The sequence below is a fragment of the Antechinus flavipes genome, chromosome 2, assembly GCF_016432865.1.
Source record: "Antechinus flavipes isolate AdamAnt ecotype Samford, QLD, Australia chromosome 2, AdamAnt_v2, whole genome shotgun sequence".
NCBI classification, from domain to species: domain Eukaryota; kingdom Metazoa; phylum Chordata; class Mammalia; order Dasyuromorphia; family Dasyuridae; genus Antechinus; species Antechinus flavipes.
In genome coordinates, this window is record NC_067399.1 from 343,971,383 (window position 1) to 343,989,733 (window position 18,351).

General features: G+C 33.8%; 2 protein-coding genes across 4 annotated transcripts in view; one reads left to right on the forward strand and one right to left on the reverse strand.

The window, feature by feature from the left end:
* The window catches only part of TXNDC16 (thioredoxin domain containing 16), a 117,210-nt gene extending 102,633 nt beyond the window's left edge, over window positions 1-14,577 (reverse strand). The window contains exons 1-4 of one of the 3 annotated variants that reach the window (XM_051977947.1): window positions 14,461-14,577; window positions 7,807-7,921; window positions 7,041-7,239; window positions 5,708-5,781 (exon numbers count right to left, since the gene is read on the reverse strand). In XM_051977947.1, coding sequence (XP_051833907.1) covers window positions 5,708-5,781; window positions 7,041-7,212 — 246 coding nt within the window. In that variant the 5' untranslated portion in view covers window positions 7,213-7,239; window positions 7,807-7,921; window positions 14,461-14,577. Of the gene's footprint in view, window positions 1-5,707; window positions 5,791-7,040; window positions 7,240-7,806; window positions 7,922-14,211; window positions 14,324-14,460 lie in introns of those variants that run through there. The other 2 variants (XM_051977945.1, XM_051977946.1) reach the window with 2 other exon arrangements.
* A 555-nt stretch (window positions 14,578-15,132) lies between these two features.
* Window positions 15,133-15,859, forward strand: GPR137C (G protein-coupled receptor 137C). Its single transcript, XM_051977951.1, is given in 2 exon segments — window positions 15,133-15,369; window positions 15,371-15,859. Coding segments are annotated over 2 exon segments (375 nt in total). The 5' UTR covers window positions 15,133-15,151; the 3' UTR covers window positions 15,528-15,859.
* Window positions 15,860-18,351: the final 2,492 nt, after the last annotated feature.

The window sequence follows — 18,351 nt, forward strand, 5'->3', positions numbered from 1 at the left end:
TAAAATTATAGTCACTCCCATGCCCTAAATAATTAAGCATTTAAGTATTTGGGCTTGTTATCTGCTAGTTAGTAATTATATATCTATGTGTTAAATTAGGTTCCTGAAATAAATCTGTATATAGAGCATGATTTGAAATGCAAGCAAGCTACAAGAGTTATCTTGACCTCATTGCTTAGAGAATATTTAATAGCAGTGATCCTGTATTTATGTATGTGTGTGTAAGTGCATGTAAAATAATTCATTTACACATAGCTAACAAGAAAGCATGTTTTACTATAGACAAGTCAATCAATATATACTATTCTCTGTATATTTGTACTCTGTAACTTAGGATTAATTATTTAATATATTTACACATTCTATCCTAGGTCTTTTGTTATAAAGGGAGTAAAATAAGCATCTCTTAAGTAAATTCATTTGTGTAGTCATTAACACATAGCACAGAAATTGTCTATAAAGAATAATTACCTATGTATTCATCCTCATAAGGGGGGAATTAATTTCAGTGGAAAATTTTGAGAAAGTAATAAGATCAGATGATTATATATGTCAAATGTAAATAATTCTAAAGGAATTTACAGACTTAGAGCATGTTCTAATAAAAAGTTCTAAAAATTGGTTGAGGATTTTATAAATGCAATTATATTATTCACCTTCTGCCCAAACCAGAAAATGGTTAGTTAGATTCTCATTTCTCAGGTGTTATTTGCATTTCTTAAATATATCCATTTCAAACTTTATCACAGTGCAGTAATAGGTAGAAAAACTGAAGCTTTTTATTTTATGGAGCTCATTTTTAAGAGATTCTGTCTTCAAATTCCCAACTCTGAGGTTTTTTCAGTAACATGTTATGGTGCAAATAGCAATGACTCTAATCATAAAAGCTGAATTTGCTACCTGTTTCCTAAGGAAGGTCAATTAATCTCTTTGGGACTAAGATTACTAATATTTAAAATAAGAAAGTTAGACTAAATAGACCCTTCTAGATTACCTTGCTGAAGTTTCAAATGGCCAATGCCATATCAAACTCCCATACAGTTCTGAATTTATCACTAGGAAAGAACTCAATTTTCTGGCCCATTTTCTTTTAATATAATAATATGCTTAGCTTTTCAAGATAAGTAATACTGAGCTACAATAGAAACTTTTCTTTATTTTTTAACACATTTCAGCTATGCCTCATCTTTTATTTTTGTCTTCATTGAATAGCAATATGCAATTAGAATTCATTCTTCTTCAATCACCAATCATTATGTTTTTATCAAATTCAAGACAAGCACTAAGTAAACAAAGACAAGAAATAATAACTCCTTTTCTCAAAGAAGCAAGTTTCTTGAAATATAAAACAATTCTCCACAGTTTACAAGAATTTATTTTTGATACTAAAAGTCTGGAACTTCAGAAATACATTTCTTGAGAAGTTAAAGAGTTTCTCTTTATAGGTGTCCTATGAATTCTACTGGTTTGAATTCTACCCTCTATGTCCAAAACCCCTAGACAATTTGCTCTAATATGGCACTTGAGATATTTGTTTCTTTTTATTTTCCTACCAAACCAGTAATTGCCAATTTGTCTCTCCCAGTTATATCCTTTATTCTTGCTGCTTTGGCTTAGAGGGAATGAAGCCAAGATGGCAGAGTTCTCCTCCAAATACCTTTAAATAATGGCTCCTACCAAAGTTTAGAGAATAGAACTCACTTCCAGCACAAAGCAGGAAGGTCAGCAGAAGGGGATCTGTTTCATTATAGTAGGTCTGGAGCACAATCGTGATGCAGACAATGCTAGCACAACCCAGCCCCGGGAAATCAGGGACAAGTTGTGAGGCCTCTAAGTTAGTGTAGTAGTAGCAATCTCCAGACTAGCTCACAGAAACCAAGGATAACTCAGCAAGAAAAGTTTAGTGTTTTAGGATGTGAGGGGAGTCTCAGCCTGGGATCAGGCTTTGGGAGCCACTGAATCAACAATATTGAGTTGCTGCCATAGCAATAGTGATTGCAGTAATAATAGGGACCATAGTAGCAACAGCAACCAGAGCAGCACCAGCAACTTCCGGGGATCTCAGCACAGAGACAGGGGGGTCAGAACAGCTGATCAGAAGGCAACTGCAGGAGATCTCTTTGGTGACACTGTGGCAGAATTCTGTTGCTTTGACTATATTCAGATTCAGATCCCGAGAAGGATCTCTGACAACTGCACAAAACCCTTGAAGCCTGGAATACTGGGCCTCCAACCTGGAAATAGAGCCCTATTTTAAAAAAGAGTTAAAAGCCAAGTAATAGACTGTGAAAATGAGCAAACAACAGAAAAAGATTCTAACCACAGAAAGTTACTATGGTGACAAGAAAGATCAAAATACATATTCAGGAGATGATAACTAAGTCAAAACTCTTACATTTAAAGCCTCCAAGAAAAATAACAATTGGGCTCAGGCAAAAGGGATTCTGAAAATCAAGTAAGAGAGAGGAAAATTTGGGAAAAGCAATGAGAGTGATGCAAAAGAAAATACAAAAAGCTAATGAGGAGAATGCCTTTAAGAAGTAAAATTAGCCAAATGGGGAAAGAAATATAAAAGCTCACTGAGGAAAATAATTCCTTAAAAATTAGAATTGAGCAAATGGAAGCTAATGACTTAAAGAGAAATAAACAAAAACAAAAACAAAAAATGAAAAAAAAATAGGGGAAAAAAGTGAAATACCTCATTGGAAAAACAACTGACCTGGAAAATAGATGCAAGAGAAATCATTTTAAAACTATTGGTCTACTGTGAAGGAGGAAGGAATTTGTGACCAAATAAGAACTAGAGATCATTATTGATCACAAAATAGATTTTGATTATATTAAGTTAAAAAGTTTGTGTACAAACAAAACTAATGCAGACAAGATTAGAAGGGAAGCAATAAACTGGGAAAACATTCAAAGGTTCTGATAAAGGCCTCATTTCCAAAATATATAGAGAACTCACTCAAATTTATAAGAAATCAAGCCATTCTCCAATTGATAAATGGTCAAAGGATATGAACAGAAAATTTTCAGATGAAGAAATTGAAACTATTTCTAGACATATGAAAAAGTGCTCCAAATCACTACTGATCAGAGAAATGTAAATTAAGACAACTCTGAGATACCACTACACATCTCTCAGATTGGCTAAGATGACATGAAAAGATAATGATGAATGTTGGAGGGGATGTGGGAAAACAGGGACACCAATACATTGTTGGTGGAATTATGAATAGATCCATCCATTCTGGAGAGCAACTTGGAACATACTCAAAAAGTTATCAAACTATGCATATCCTTTGACCCAGCAGTGTTACTACTGGGCTTATATCCCAAAGAGATCTTAAAGAAGGGAAAGGGACCAGTATGTGCAAGAATGTTAGTGGCAGCCCTCTTTGAAGTGGCCAGAAACTGGAAATTGAATGGATGCCCATCAATTGGAGAATGGCTGAATAAATTGTGGTATACGAATGTTATGGATATTATTGTTCTGTAAGAAATGACCAACAGGATGATTTCAGAAACCTGGAGAAATTTACATGAGTTGATGCTAAGTGAAATGAGCAGAACCAGAAGATCATTATACACCGCAACAACATGATTATATGACATTCAATTCTGATAGACACGGGTTCTCTTCAACAATGAGATGATTCAAACCAGTTCCAATTGTTCAGTAATGAAGAGAGTCAACTATACTCCAGAGAGAGAACTATGGGAAATGAGTGTGGATTATACATAGCATTTTCACTCTTTCTGTTATTGTTTGCTTGCATTTTTGTTTTTCTTCTCAGGTTTTTTTCTCTCTTTCTAGATCCGATTTTTCTTGTGCAGCAAGATAACTGTATAAATATATATTGGATTTAATATATACTTTAACATATTTAACATGTTTTGGACTACCTGCCATCTAGGGGAGGGGGTAAAGGGAAGAAGGGGAAAATTTGGAACACCAGGTTTTGTAAGGGTTAATGTTGAAAAATTAACCATGCATATGTTTTGTAAATAAAAAGCTATTTAAAAAAAACTATTGGTCTATCTGGAAATTATGATCTAAAAAAGGGCCTAAACAATCTCTCAAGAAATTACCAAGGAAAACTGTCCTGATAGTCTAGAACCAGAGGGTAAAACAGAAATGAAAGAATCTACTAACCAACTCCCAAAAGAGATCCCAAGATGAAAACTCCCAAGAATATTACAGCCAACTTCATAACTTCCAGGTCAAGGAGAAAATACTATAAGCATTGAGAAAGAAATAATTCAAGTATAATGGAGTACAGTCAGAATAGCATAAGACATAGCAGCTTCTACATTAAAGGATCAGAAGGCTTGGAATATGATATTCTAGAGAGCAATGGAGCTGGGATTACAACCAAGAATTACCTACCTAGCAAAAACAAGTATAATCCTTCAGGGGAAAATTTTTAGGACTCAATGAAATAAAGGACATTCATGCTGGGAAAACCTGAGTTGAATAGAAAATCTGGTTTTCAAATACAAGCCACAGGAGAAGTACAAAGGGGTAATCAGGAAAGGGAAATAAAAAGGGACTAAGAAGGTTTATCTGTTTACATTTCTACATGGAAAGATGATACTTGTAACTCATAAGAACTTTCTCATTATTATGACAATTAAAAGGAGTATATATAGACAGAGGTTCAGATTTGAGCTGAATGTGAAGGAATAATATGAAAAAATAAAATAAAATCAAGGTTTGAGAGAGTAATGTACCAGGAGAAAAAGAAAGAAAAATGGAATGGTGTAAATTATCTACCAGAAAAGAGGCCAGAAAAAGCTTTTACAAAAGGAAGGAGAATGAGGGAGTAGAACAGAAGTGAGTAAATCTTACTCTCATCAGAATTGATTCAAAGAGGAAACAACATACATAGTCAATATAAATATAGAAATCTATCTTACCTTACAGAAAAATAGAAGGGAAAGGGGATAGGAAAAGGAGGAGAGTGATAGAAGGAGGACAGGCTGGTCAGAATCAAAATACTTTTGAAGAGGGACAGGGTGAAAGGAAAAAGATTAGAATGAACAAGGGGATATATACAGTTAGCACAGCTGTTAGCTTAGGCAGACATTCCTTTTTGCCTCATCAGCATTAAGTTTCTAAAGAGTGTGTCACTGGCTAGAATTATTAACTTCTTTGTTCCTTGTGTCTAGGGTAGACTTCTGTGTTTAACCAGTGATCCTGAAATCACAATGGGAAAAAGGCCTGGAAGGGTTGGGGGGGTTGGAGGGAGAGTAGGAAGGAAAAGCGATTCCATGTTAGACTCTATATAATTTTGTGTTTTGTGATTTGTGCTATGTATTCTCTGCTAACCTCACAGCAGTAAGGAGTTGCCCTTTCTCGTGAGATTGTAATAAATTTCTTTTTATCTCTTTCCTTGAAAGTCTCTGACTTCAATTTAGGGAAAGGTTACTGTCCCACATAAAATGTAAAACCAAAACTAATTAAGAGATAAAATTATCAGAGACCTATTTAAAACTGCACAGTTTTCATTAGACACAACATGGAAATTTTGATATGCAACTTTGTCTTTTCTTTTGTTTTCTGAAATATGGAGGAAAGTGTGTTTTCATATTCTAGAGAGTATTATGAAAAACAATAATTATCAAAATACCTTTAGAATTTCAATTGTAACACAACAGAAAAGCATAAAATATCAGTGATCACATAATAAAAATATTATTTTACCTTCACAACTGCAATCCCATAATTATGAAGAGGTTCAGCTGCTTTTCTCAATTCTTCAAGAAATACAGTAATATCTAGAGAAACTCAAAGATATAAACACATTTTCTAATATTATTTATCTATTGAAAGTTAATTTTAGAAATCCAAGAGAAATAATCCAAATACAGAGCCTTACAGGTAAGGACAAAAATTATACCTGTTGACCCAGCAAAGAATACACAAAGTCCTTTGCAAATTCATATCATGTTTAAGTTATTATTTTTTCATTTCAAAAATCTTTGGCTTAGTATTGAAAACTCACTACACCAACAACCAATCTTTAGTACACTTTTTTAATAGGTTGTTGTGGATGAAAAAGATCACCATCCTGTGGCCAACTCCCTGGTAATTATTCTATATCAAACTTAATTAAACTGATAATTGAAGGACACATGGAAAGTTTATGACTGGACTTGTACTCAAGCAGTTCTGATTTAGTAAAACATATTTCAAAGCATGGAACAGCTAAGGAAGAAACAATTTGAAGAACAACTATTTTGATTTATATCAGTCTTTAACCTTGTATAGTTAAACATATTATCTTCATCTTACAGAAGAAGAAACTGAAGCTAAGAGAGGGTGACTAAAATATCCAGTGACTGATCATATGGCTTGGTAAGTATCTCAGGAAAGATTCAGACCCAGACCTCCTGACTCCCAGCATTTCAGTCAAATGTCATGCTATTTCTCATTATGCAAACCAGAATTTCCTCACAGCCACAATGAGCATTCAGACTCAGATTCTGATGAAATAAAAAGAGAGAGAGCCAAAAATATATCAACTTATCACTTGACAAAAGTCATCAGCCCTCTAAAAAATTGGTACACCAGATTATTCACAGGTAGTACTTTTAAAAATGAATTTTTACCAATTTTTTCACTGCACTGCAATTACAAGCAAATATCAATTTAAATTCAATAAAAATAAGAACTGACTTCATCAATAATATAAAGAACAGTATTCGGAAATACTATTAATACCATTAAGTCTATTCTACAGAAAGAAAAGCATACTTAATAGTGCTGCCAAAATAGAGCACATGCAAAAAATATTAATGAAAAAATTCTAAATGGAATCTTTTTCAAACATTAACATGTTTAAAAAGTATGAAAATAAATTACCATATAGCTTTTTAGAAACCATAGTATAAAATTTCTAAATGTTTTCATTACAATGCAGTAGAATTTTAATGTTTTCTATTAATTGTTGTAGTAATAAGGCTTCCCTACTATTTGTTTAAACTGTTAAAAGAAGTATCATGAAAACAAATTGCGCTTTAAAAAAAATACTTACCATCTTGACTAAAATAAACTAGGGAGGTTTTTCCTGTCTGCAAAATGCTGAAATATTCCTGAAGACTCAGTTCCATCAGAGTATTTTTATTAATTGCTATAGACTTATAAAACACACATATCAAGATAAAAGAGATACTGTATATCCATATGTTTAATCTGGAAGACATCATCAGCTAGAGATGTAAATGAAGCAGAATCTGAAAAAAAAAATAAAATATCGGATTATTTTTGTATCCTTTAAACTTGTTTTAGTCCCATAATAATTTTAATATCTTCTTTTTGATGTGGCTTTTCCAGTTATCAATATGGCCTAACACAACACTTGTTTCTTAATACCATGGATTCTGGAGCTTATAACAGATCTAAAGTACACATATCAGGAAAATACTTCTTTGATATAATCACTAAAATTTTTTGGAAGTATTATTAAAGGAATAAGTTCAATACATGATCAATTACATGATCAATTTTTTCAACTGGCATTATACTAGAAATTTCAAATCTTATTCTAGAAAGTTAAAAAGTTAAATATTCAAAAAACATTGAACACACTTTGTATAGAAAAGTACATACAAAATCAACCTGATCACAGCTGAATTTCCAAAAGTATATACAAAAATAATATATAAAACTAGTTTTTAAAATGTATTTACCATTCTGTATTAATTTATGACATCACTGTATCCAGAACACACTGAATGCTTTTTCTTCTATGTTCTCAAACAATACTTATTTGCTGTGTTTTCCCAATTTTACATACTTACTTTTTTTTTGTCTCTTATATAGGCAATGGTCATACTCCTTTATAAATTCTTAATCTCAAAATTTATCTTAAACAAGTCTTTTTTCATTGAGTTTTCTCCAAAGAAAGCTTGAATCCTGTAAAGCAAAGGAAAAATATTTCAGAAAATTCTTATAATTTTTTTGGTTCCATGTCCAAGATGCATTAAGTGCCCTTATTCTTCTATGTATCCTACTGATTAAAGAAAATAAGATATATAAGACATATAATTGGAAATACAAAAGTTTAGAGTTACTGATTGTTATTTCTTTTTGCCTATGCATGTATTCCTCATGGATAATAAAGTATCCAAAGATAGTTTCATTCCCTCTGTGTGAACTGTTGAGGATCAATATTTATAGGTATATGGCCCTGAAACCTACAAGTATTTATGTGCTTGAAGGAAACAGTCATTTTAACTTGATTTGTAGATCTAAAATATAAGCTAGCAAGAGATTTTCAGCACTGCTAAGTTGTGGTCTACTTCATTCCATCATCCTACTCCCATCCCACCCCCATGGAAGGACTGCTTTATTATTCTACAATTAGAGAAGATCATTTTATTGATTATAGAGAGACATATTTGGGGGCTCTGTCAATAAAAGTTTCACAGTTTGTACTTCACACAAATTTTTTGTATGTATTGGGATACAACCAAAAGGTAATGACTGATTAGAATGTCTACTTTGATCTTTAAGGAATAATATAGGTTAAAATTAAATACTAATCAATGTAAATATAACTTTTTTAATTGATATGTGCACTCTGAAATCTTGCTATAAATCATATGAAATTTCTATTCATCTTATCATAGATTGATATATTTGAATCTCAAGGAATGTCTTGCTCCTTACCCATACAAGAGGAACTTGTTTATGAAAGTAACTTTTGTAATAATATACCAGGGTCTGACTATTACTTGAAGAGATCAAGTTTTGTAAGTTGTTAAAAGATTTTTTAAGTGCTTAAGGGATCTTTGGTGCCTCCACTTCTTAGCTAGCAAATAATAGAAATATGAATAATTCAACAGTTTAAATATTATAAGCATATTAATAGTCAACACATGCACCTTATTTTTAATAGCTCATTAGTTTTGTTTAACATCACTGTATAGTAAAAATTTTAAAGAGAATTTAAGTCTACTTCATATGATTACATAAAGTACATTGTGCATAAAGTGGTAATCTGTTAAATGCCTGGCAAAGGGCAAACACTATATAAATATTAATTGGTATTATTATTGCCTTAATTATATGTAATTACTCCATACCAAAAAACTCTATATGGAGTTAAAAGATGTGATCAGTAGTATATCAATCAATATTGTCAATAAAATGTCAATAAAAATGAATTGAATGATTTTTCATGTAATCTCAGAATGCATTCACCTGATTTGTCACCTGAATGGCAATGAACTCATTTCAAGTTTCAAATATATAATATTATTTTTGGTTGTCATTCTTCTCAATTTTTTTTACATTGTGCAAACTGGTAAATTTTTGTATCAATTTATAATTTGATTTTTATAATTTGAAATATGGACTGAAAGAAAATAAAAGACAACAGAAAATTCTTTAAAATAAGTTAAGTTAAATTAAAACAAGTTAAAACCCTGTTTTATAACTGCCATTTAGGAAACTGGATATTTCTACCTTTGTCTGTAATTAAGAGGAAGTTATAACTAAAACTATTAGGCTATCACTTATGAAAGCATAAGAGTGTTAATTAAATTACTTAAGGTTATTGTCATAATGTTAAAACCTAAATTTGATAATAATTGTGGGTGAAAGGAGAGAATGAGGTAAAAAAAAGTCTTATTTAGATTAGTTCTGTTTATTCAAAAAAGTTTCTTACAGTAGATGAGGTGAACAAGCAGGGTTACCAGGTTCAGCTCCTTCTCTAGGGTTCCTGTCCATTCCACTTATTTTGCAACCTACCAGGTTTCTGGAAACCATCTGGATGGTTGAGGTCTTCAGCCCTTAGAAATGAACTTGTTTGGATTATGGAGTTCCTAAGCAATGAAATCGGCTTGCTGAGACTTTACAAATTTGTGTGTAGTACAAAAATTATTCTAAAGATGAATCTTTATACCAGAAAGAGTTTAAACTGAAGAGAAGAAAAACAAGTGAAAATCTCTAATCTAAGTGAAATCTCCCAAGTATATTTGAGTCTTGAACTTTTTATTGCGCATTATAACTCTATGAGATGAAAAATAACTGCATTCAATCCTAAGATATGATTAGTAAAAGTTCCTGGGACTGTAATTGGTATCATTTTTAGTTTTAGATTCAGGCCTAGTTGTCTGATAAAATATTGTTAGTTAATTCACCATTCCAGAAAAATGCCACAAGCTCTCAGCGAGAATGTGATCCTGAACTATTTCAGGTTAAGGTCTGTATCTGGGAAAAAAAACAAAAGGATAATCTTGGCATATTTTACCATAGTGAACTTCCTTTTAAACAGGAATGTTTTCACATGCTTATTCCTAATTCTGGTTATGGCTTGGAATTGTTACCGCAAAGCTGATTGTGAACTATGAATCTTATCTGAAATCAGAGAACTAAGAATGCTATATCCTGCTATATAAGTGTTGAGTCATCAAGGTATGATGCTATTATAATCATGTACTTTCTTTTTCCTTTTATTGCAAATTCCTATGATATGAGTAAGTGGGTCAGTAAAAAACATTAGCACAATATGTATAAGATCTTGCTGTTTTTAATCTGAATGTATAGTCATTCCATATCCCAAACAACTAAATAAATTAATACCTGAGCTTGTCATCTGCCTGATAAGGTTTACATTCTCATAAGCTTAAAATCCTGAAATAGGTTATTCTTTATAAATAATATGAGAAAAATTAGATAACATTTTTTTTAAAGTTTGTGGAACAAAGATACATAAACAATGTAATATTATCCCATGGATTAAGGCTGGAATACATCTGAGATACTATAATTAAATGCATGTATTTAAGATCAGAGCTGTTTAGCCCAGAATTATAGTCCTTTCTATATTTTAAATAACTTAGAAAATAAGACATCTGCCTGTTATTTGATATATAATTCTGTACAAAATAAGGTCCTTTAGCCTTTTTTGTAGTGGCAAGAAATTGAAAACTAAGTGGATAAATGCCCATCAGCTGGAGAATGACTGAATAAGTTAAGATATATGAATATTATGGAATATTATTATTCTATAAGAAATGATCAGAGGGGCAGCCAAATGATGCAGTGGATAGAGTGCTGATTCTAAAGTCAGGAGGACCTGAATTCAAATTTGACCTCATACACTTAATATATTAATATATCTTACCTGTGTGACTCTGGACAAGTTACTTAACCCTAATCGTGGAAGGAAGGGAGGAAGGGAGGGAGGGAGGGAGGAAGAGAGGATTAATGTGATTAATGTGGAAATATGTATAGAAGAACTGCACATGTTTAACATATATTGGTTACTTGCTGTCGAGGGGAGGAGGAGAAGGAAGCTCCCTCCAGATAAAAATTTGTAACAAGATTTGCAAGGATGAACGTTTTTTTTTTTTTTTTTTTTTTTTATAATAAATTTTATTTTATTTAATAAGGATGAACGTTTAAAACTATCTTTGCATATATTTTGAAAATAAAAAAGCTATTTTTTTAAAATGAAGCTAAAAATTGTCTTTACATGTAATTGGAAAAAAATTAAATGCTATTACTTTTTTAAAAAAAGAAATCATTCACAGTGTAAATCCAATAATATTCACACATATATAAAAGGAATATTTTCAACTTTCCCTTGGAAATGTATCACCACAAAATGTTAGTAATCATCTAAAATAACAGGAATTTTGTAAATTTAAATATTCAAATATTTCCTTTAGCAGAGAATTTTTAAAGAGAACAAAGAACAAGACACAATCTAACATCTCTATCAAAAAAGATAAAAACCAATTTCCTTTAGTTAGCAAGGTGACAATGGATAAAACTAGTCAAATTGTTTTAGGAAAATATGAGAAGAAAAAGATCATTTTCAGGGAGCAGAAAGGAAAAACTATAGGAACACAGAATAAAGCAAAGTTATATAATAGGATTCTTGTTCAGGTTAAGAAGTTGGACACAGTCTGAAATCCCTTCTAATTCAAGAATCTTCCAGAAGTATAAGAACAAAATTTCCCTGACACCTCCAAACTGGAGAATTGTAATATTCTCCTGACTGGTCAACCCTTTCCCATTGTGATTCACTTTCTACAAAGCTGTCAAAGGTTATACTCCTAAAACTTAAGCCTAACTATACTATTCCCTTGCTCCAGAAGCCTTCTGCTGTCTCTAGAACAAAGAATAGATTCCACTATTTGGCATTTAAAATCCTTTATAACTTGGCTCCAGACCATCTTTTCATGATTATTTTTCTAGCTTCCCAAATTGTTTTCCCTCATACATAACATTTCATCTCTCACTTCCATGTTTTTGTACAGGCTTTCTCTCATAGCTGGAATGTTATTCCTTACCTCTGGCCTCTTGGAATCTCTAGGTTTCTTCAAGATTCAGCTCAAGTGCTACAATCTGCAAGAGGTCTTAACTAATTTCACCAAGTGTTCATCTTCCCTCTATCCAAATTACTTTATGTCTTATATTTATTTATTTTTGAACACACTGTATCACCTTAGCAGAACCTTGAGGATAGAAATTATCTCATTTCTTGCATTTGTATTTCCAGCACCTATGGCAGTGCCTGAAATGTGCTCTAATATATCTATAGATCTGCAGAAAAAGCACAGAATAAAATGGAAAATTTTAATTTTGCATTTAATTCACAATCTATACAGAAACCTACATATTTCTTAATGGCAAACCATCAACAAATGAGTAAAATATTTTACACAATGTATCTGTAGAGTGATGAGGCAATTTTGTGTAGACATTATAAGACCTGAATTCCATTTCTACCTCTGAAAAAAAGTGTGACCATGGAGAAATAATAGCATCTCTGTGCCTCAGGTAACAAGTATATGACTATATTACAAATTGTTGCTACTCTAAATGAATAGATGGAATGTCAACTTTCTAATAAAACCACAAGGAAAGATAGATGATGGATAGATAAATAGCAATGAAATATATTTTAACAATAAAAACATAATGTTCTTGGGAGGGGTAAAAAATGAATTTCATATTGTTGTCTCTTTTTGTCATATGCCTCATTATGCATGAGTAATATAGGTAAAATTGAATAGGCAAAATGAGTGATTTTGGTTGCACATTAGATTTTTGAAAATCAAAATTTGGTAGAAACCTTCATCTTTCATATCTTAATTTTTAAGTAACAATTTACACATGGAAAAATCGTCTAAAACTACTCTTAAAAAAGATCAAAGAGAGTTTCTCGATTTTTTTGCCCTTCTTTCAGTAAAGGTCTTTAAAAGGGATGGCCATTCATCACAATCAACAAGCATATATACTAAAGACTATGAAAAACAGAGACAAAGACAAAAATTTAATAGTCCTGACTTCCACGAACTTACACATCAGTGTAAACAAGAGGTACACATATCAAAATATTTCAGAGTTCCTATTAACTCATAAAATCTTGTATCAAAATCAAACTACTAGTGTGCCCTCAATGTCTTTAACAAAGCAGTCACTGATATTCTCATCTTTGCTTCTCTTTTGTCTATGTGCCTTCTTTTTAACCATTCTTAGGCCATCTTCCCAAATCCTCTTTCCAGGTACCACCACTTCTACAAACCTACATTCAAATTCCTCTTCTCTGATTAAATTGTCCTTAAGCACAGAGTTGGTAGTAAAGAGACTTGAGAGGTTCCCAATTTCCTGGTCCTGGAGTCCACTTGACTTCCTTCCCATTCCCCTTCTCTAAAGTGGATACCTTGCAAATCAGGGATTGGTGGACTTGTACTTTATCAACCAAGCCTTAACTCTGAAACTTTCCCTAGTTTCCTTCCCAATCCTCACCCCCGGAGCAAACTTCCCTGGAAGAGTGAAAGAAATATCTAACTACAAAAGGTAATCTATCTACTTTATTTGTCAAATGCTACACCACAGGTTAGAGCAGAAGTTCTTAATCTGCGGTCTGTGAACTTTTTTCAAGAAATATTTTGATAAGAATTTCGATATATATTGATTTCCTTTGTCACTCCATGTGTTCTATTTTGTGCATTTAAAAACATTCTGAAAGGAGATCCATGGATTACCTGACTGCCAAAAAGCCCTATACTCCCCCCCAAAAAAATGTTTTTTAGGCCTTCGCCTCTTTCCACCACCACCTGCAAGTTCAGTGGCTCAACGAATTGAGGGTAAGGATAAAAAACTGAGGGACACGAGTCAGCACAGTCTCCGAATAATAAACAAACAAATAAATAAATAAAACCGTACAAACCACCAAGACTCACCAGCCTGGTATCCCTGGGCACTGTCTGTGGCTCAGGCTATTTACACTCGTGGGAAAGAGGCTGCAGTTTCTGAAGAAGCAGAAAGCAGTGGCAATGGACGCAAACCAGGGCTATAGGATAAATCCTCCAATAAATAGTGGTTTACGTCACACAAGTCCGACAGTCTCCTTTAGACCAAGGGCCGGAGCCTAAGCCACGCCTACCTGAGGACCTCTCCACCCTCAACTAGTAAAAGAAAAAGCAACTTACCTCTCCAAGGCTTTGCTCTTTCCTCAAGCTATGTACGCAATTTTCCTGAAGCCAATGGAGACAAAAGAAGGCAAGCCTGGAGCAGCCCATAGGTGACAAACGGCGAAGGATTCTTCCCACGAAATGAGCAGGAGCTGACACTAACCTAATTTGCTACATAAGAGGAAGACAGCCACTACCCAATCACGAGCTGTGGCTTTCCTGCGATAGTCCCACAATCCTTTCCACTAACTGCTCGCTGGAGGCGTGCTCATCTGAGCCTATCCTGACCTGCCTAGGTTACGGAAAGAACTCCTTAAACGCTCTAGCTCCTCAGCTGATTATTTTTGTTTTTAGGGTTTTTTTGTTTCTTTGGTTGGTTGGTTGGTTTTTTGGTTTTTGTTTTTTTTTTTTTTCCTGTAACTGTAGAACCACAGAAGGAAGGAGCCCAAATTCTAATTCCCACTCTCACCCCCGGAAGCCTGAAGCTTCGGAGACTCCGCAGAGGATTAGGGATCTTGATGTTATAATTCCCGAAGGCTGAAGCGGGAGGGGTGTGACAAGGAAATTCTTCTCCTCCTCCTTCCCCGCCCACCTCCACCTCCCTCCCTCACTGTAAGAGATTCAAGTTAGGTCTTTTCTTTCCTTCCTCCTTTCACGAGGGCATGTCAAGAGTTCCCCAGACGCTTTTGCAGCTGGCGAGGGGACGACAATGGCTAGCAGTACAGTCGAGGAAAGCAAAAGAAAAGCAGCTGCCTCTGTTGTCTCTGGTTCGGTGCATCTTGCGCTGAGCATCCTGCATACGTTGTTATATGCTTCCCTCTTCACATTTGCCTACCTGCAGCTGTGGCGCCTGTTCCTTTACCGAGAGCGTCCGCTGAGTTATCAAAGCTTCTGCCTCTTCCTCTGTCTTTTGTGGGCAGCCCTCAGGAACACTCTTCTCCGCCGCCTTCTTCCTCGGCGACTCCTTACCCCTTCTCTGGCCGCTCTCCAATCTCCATTTCTTCTCCCGCTGGCTACTCGACTGCTTTCCTTTCTGCCTCCAGTTCTCCACACTCTGTCTCCTCAACCTCTACCTGGAGAGATAAGGAGGAGGGGAGAAAAAAAAAGGGAGCTGGGACTTGGTGCTGGGAGTCTGGGGGAAAGGGGAGGGAAGAAAGGAGGATCCCAAAGATAGCCTCCTTGAACGTGAGAGCAAGAGGTTAAGGACTAGATTGGCCATTAACCTGGGTTTTTTCATGAGGAATATACCTATTTTGTAAAAAAAATATGCAGTTATATGCATGGTAATTTTACAGCATTGACAATTACCAAACCTTTTGTTCCAATTTTCCCCCTCCTTCCCCTCATCTCCTCCCCGCCATGGTAGGTTGACCAATGCATGTTAAATATGTTAAAATATAAATTAAATACAATATAAGTATACGTGTCCTAACAGTTATTTTGCTGTACAAAAAGAATCGGACTTTGAAATAGTGTACTATTAGCCTGTGAAAGAAATCAAAAATGCAGGTGGACAAAAATATAGGGATTCGGAATTCTATGTAATGGTTCATAGTCATCTCCCAGAGTTCTTTCGCTGGGTGTAGCTGGTTCAATTCATTACTGCTCTATAGGAACTGATTTGGTTCAACTCATTGCTGGAGATGCCACAATCATTAGAATTGATCATCATATAGTATTGTTGCTGAAGTATATAATGATCTCCTGCTCATTTCACTCAGCATCAGTTCATGTAAGTCTCTCCAGGCCTGTCTGAAATCATCCTGCTGGTCATTTCTTACCGAACAATAATAAGGAATATACCTTTTGCCGTGAATATCCTTCCATTTCAAACAAACAGCTGACACTTGAAAGGATTCCATGTCTTTATAGCTTTAATCTGCAAAACGAATATTTTGTTTAACATCCTCACCCCCTGTAAGAGAACTAGAGCACTAACAAAGTGATTGGGGGAAAAAAAGTATTTTCAATAGTTCTGAGGAGACTGAATTGCTAAGTCTGGCCCACTGCCAGCCATTATGTCACCAGGAAGGGTTGTTTCTCTATTGTTGCTGCATTTCTTTTAGTAGCAGCTTGTGTATCCCTCCTACATCTATTTCATTATGGCTCAAGAAATCTCACACTGACATGATTCGATAGTTTTGGTAGCATAAGTCAGTAACCATGAGGTGTCAGAATATAGACTTGTCTTGATCTTTCTAAAAAGTATATAAAAAGCATTATTAATGAAGGAATGTGCATTGGTTAAAGTGTATGTGCCAAGTGCCCTAACCACTTGATGCTTTATCAGACTTCTTTAATGTGTCCTTTCATTGTTAATAATAATCATAAAACTATTCTTGCAGTAACTTCCTTTATGACTGGACTTCTTTTCAAACACCTTTTTCTTTCTTTTGGGGTTGAGTTACACTGTTCTGCTGCATTCAGATATTTTAACCCATTTCAAACAGGTAAAGGTATTTGAGGTTGTAATAAATACTAATATAACAAATGTGCTTTCAAGTACCTTGAAAGTCCTAAATAATGCAAAAAGGGATTTGGGGAAGTTAGGAGATTTTTATCTTTAAAAAGAAATATGATCTACTCCATCATAGACTAATTCTGATTTGTATTACCTAATGTTATGTTATTAATCAACAAATATTTATTAACCAATAACTATTTTCCAGGTTTTGTTATACTAGATATTAAGAATACAAATAAAAGGTGAACTAATCTCTATCCTCAAGGATCTTTTTCTTACTAAAAAGATATACTATATTCTCATAAATAAATAAATGAGATATACTGAATGGATATGTGTGATGCTACTTTAGCTATACCAGAGTATGTAAGAGGGAGTGATATTTAAGACTGGAAAGAAAACTGAAGTCAGTTTAGGATTTTAAATGCCAACCAGTTTATATTTTAACCTAAAGCAATAAGAAACTATAGAAATCTCTTTAGTAGAGGTTTGATATGGTCAGACCTGTGCCTTAGAAATATTAATTTGACAACTCTATGTATTTCCCCCTAACACCTCAACCACAAACTTTCTCCTATGTTCAGTTTAGTTTTAGGAGCAAGTAGATTCAAAACTTCCTACATAACATTGGTCCCAATAAATTTACATCTAGATTCATCATGACTACTGGGCTCAGTTTCTGCTGGCTGACAATCACTCCTCTTTCACTGAGGTATGGATGATGGTCTAATTGTAAAACCCAATCTGGATTCTAATTGCTAGAGTCCTGAGACTTATTATCTTGACTTTGTGAAATTCACAAGATACAAGATGGAGATTCCACTTCTTACATATAGAATGGAAAAAGAACAAATGCAGAGAGGAAAGAACCTTCTTACATTTTCTTAGAACCACAAATCCTGCATGGGAAAAAAACTCCACTCTTACTTGGTCATCATACCCCTCCTAGAAAAAAGCTCCTTAATTTCCCAATATAGATGATATATATATATATATATATGTATGTATGTATGTATATGTATATATGTATGTATGTATATGTATATTTATATATGTATATAATTATATATGTATGTATATGTATATATGTACATAAATATATATATGTATATAATTAGACCCTACTAATAATCCAAATCAATTATTCCTCTTTTAAAAGTCCTTTACAAAAAATGTATAGGATTAGTATAAACAAATGAAGAAATCATTACCAGAATGGCAAATATATTTCTCAGATCCTATTGTAGATCATTGCCTACTCTTCCTTGCTTAGCTTGGTCCCCAATAGCCATTCTATCTTGCTGCTTTTGTTGGGAGTCCTAAGAAATAAAGAAAGAGAGGGAATATTAGAAGAGGACAGTTTCTGGAACTATTCAAAGGCTTCTAGAATTCTGCTTTGTAAAATGATGAGAGTATAGGAAGGAAAGGTCTTTTAGAAGACAGAT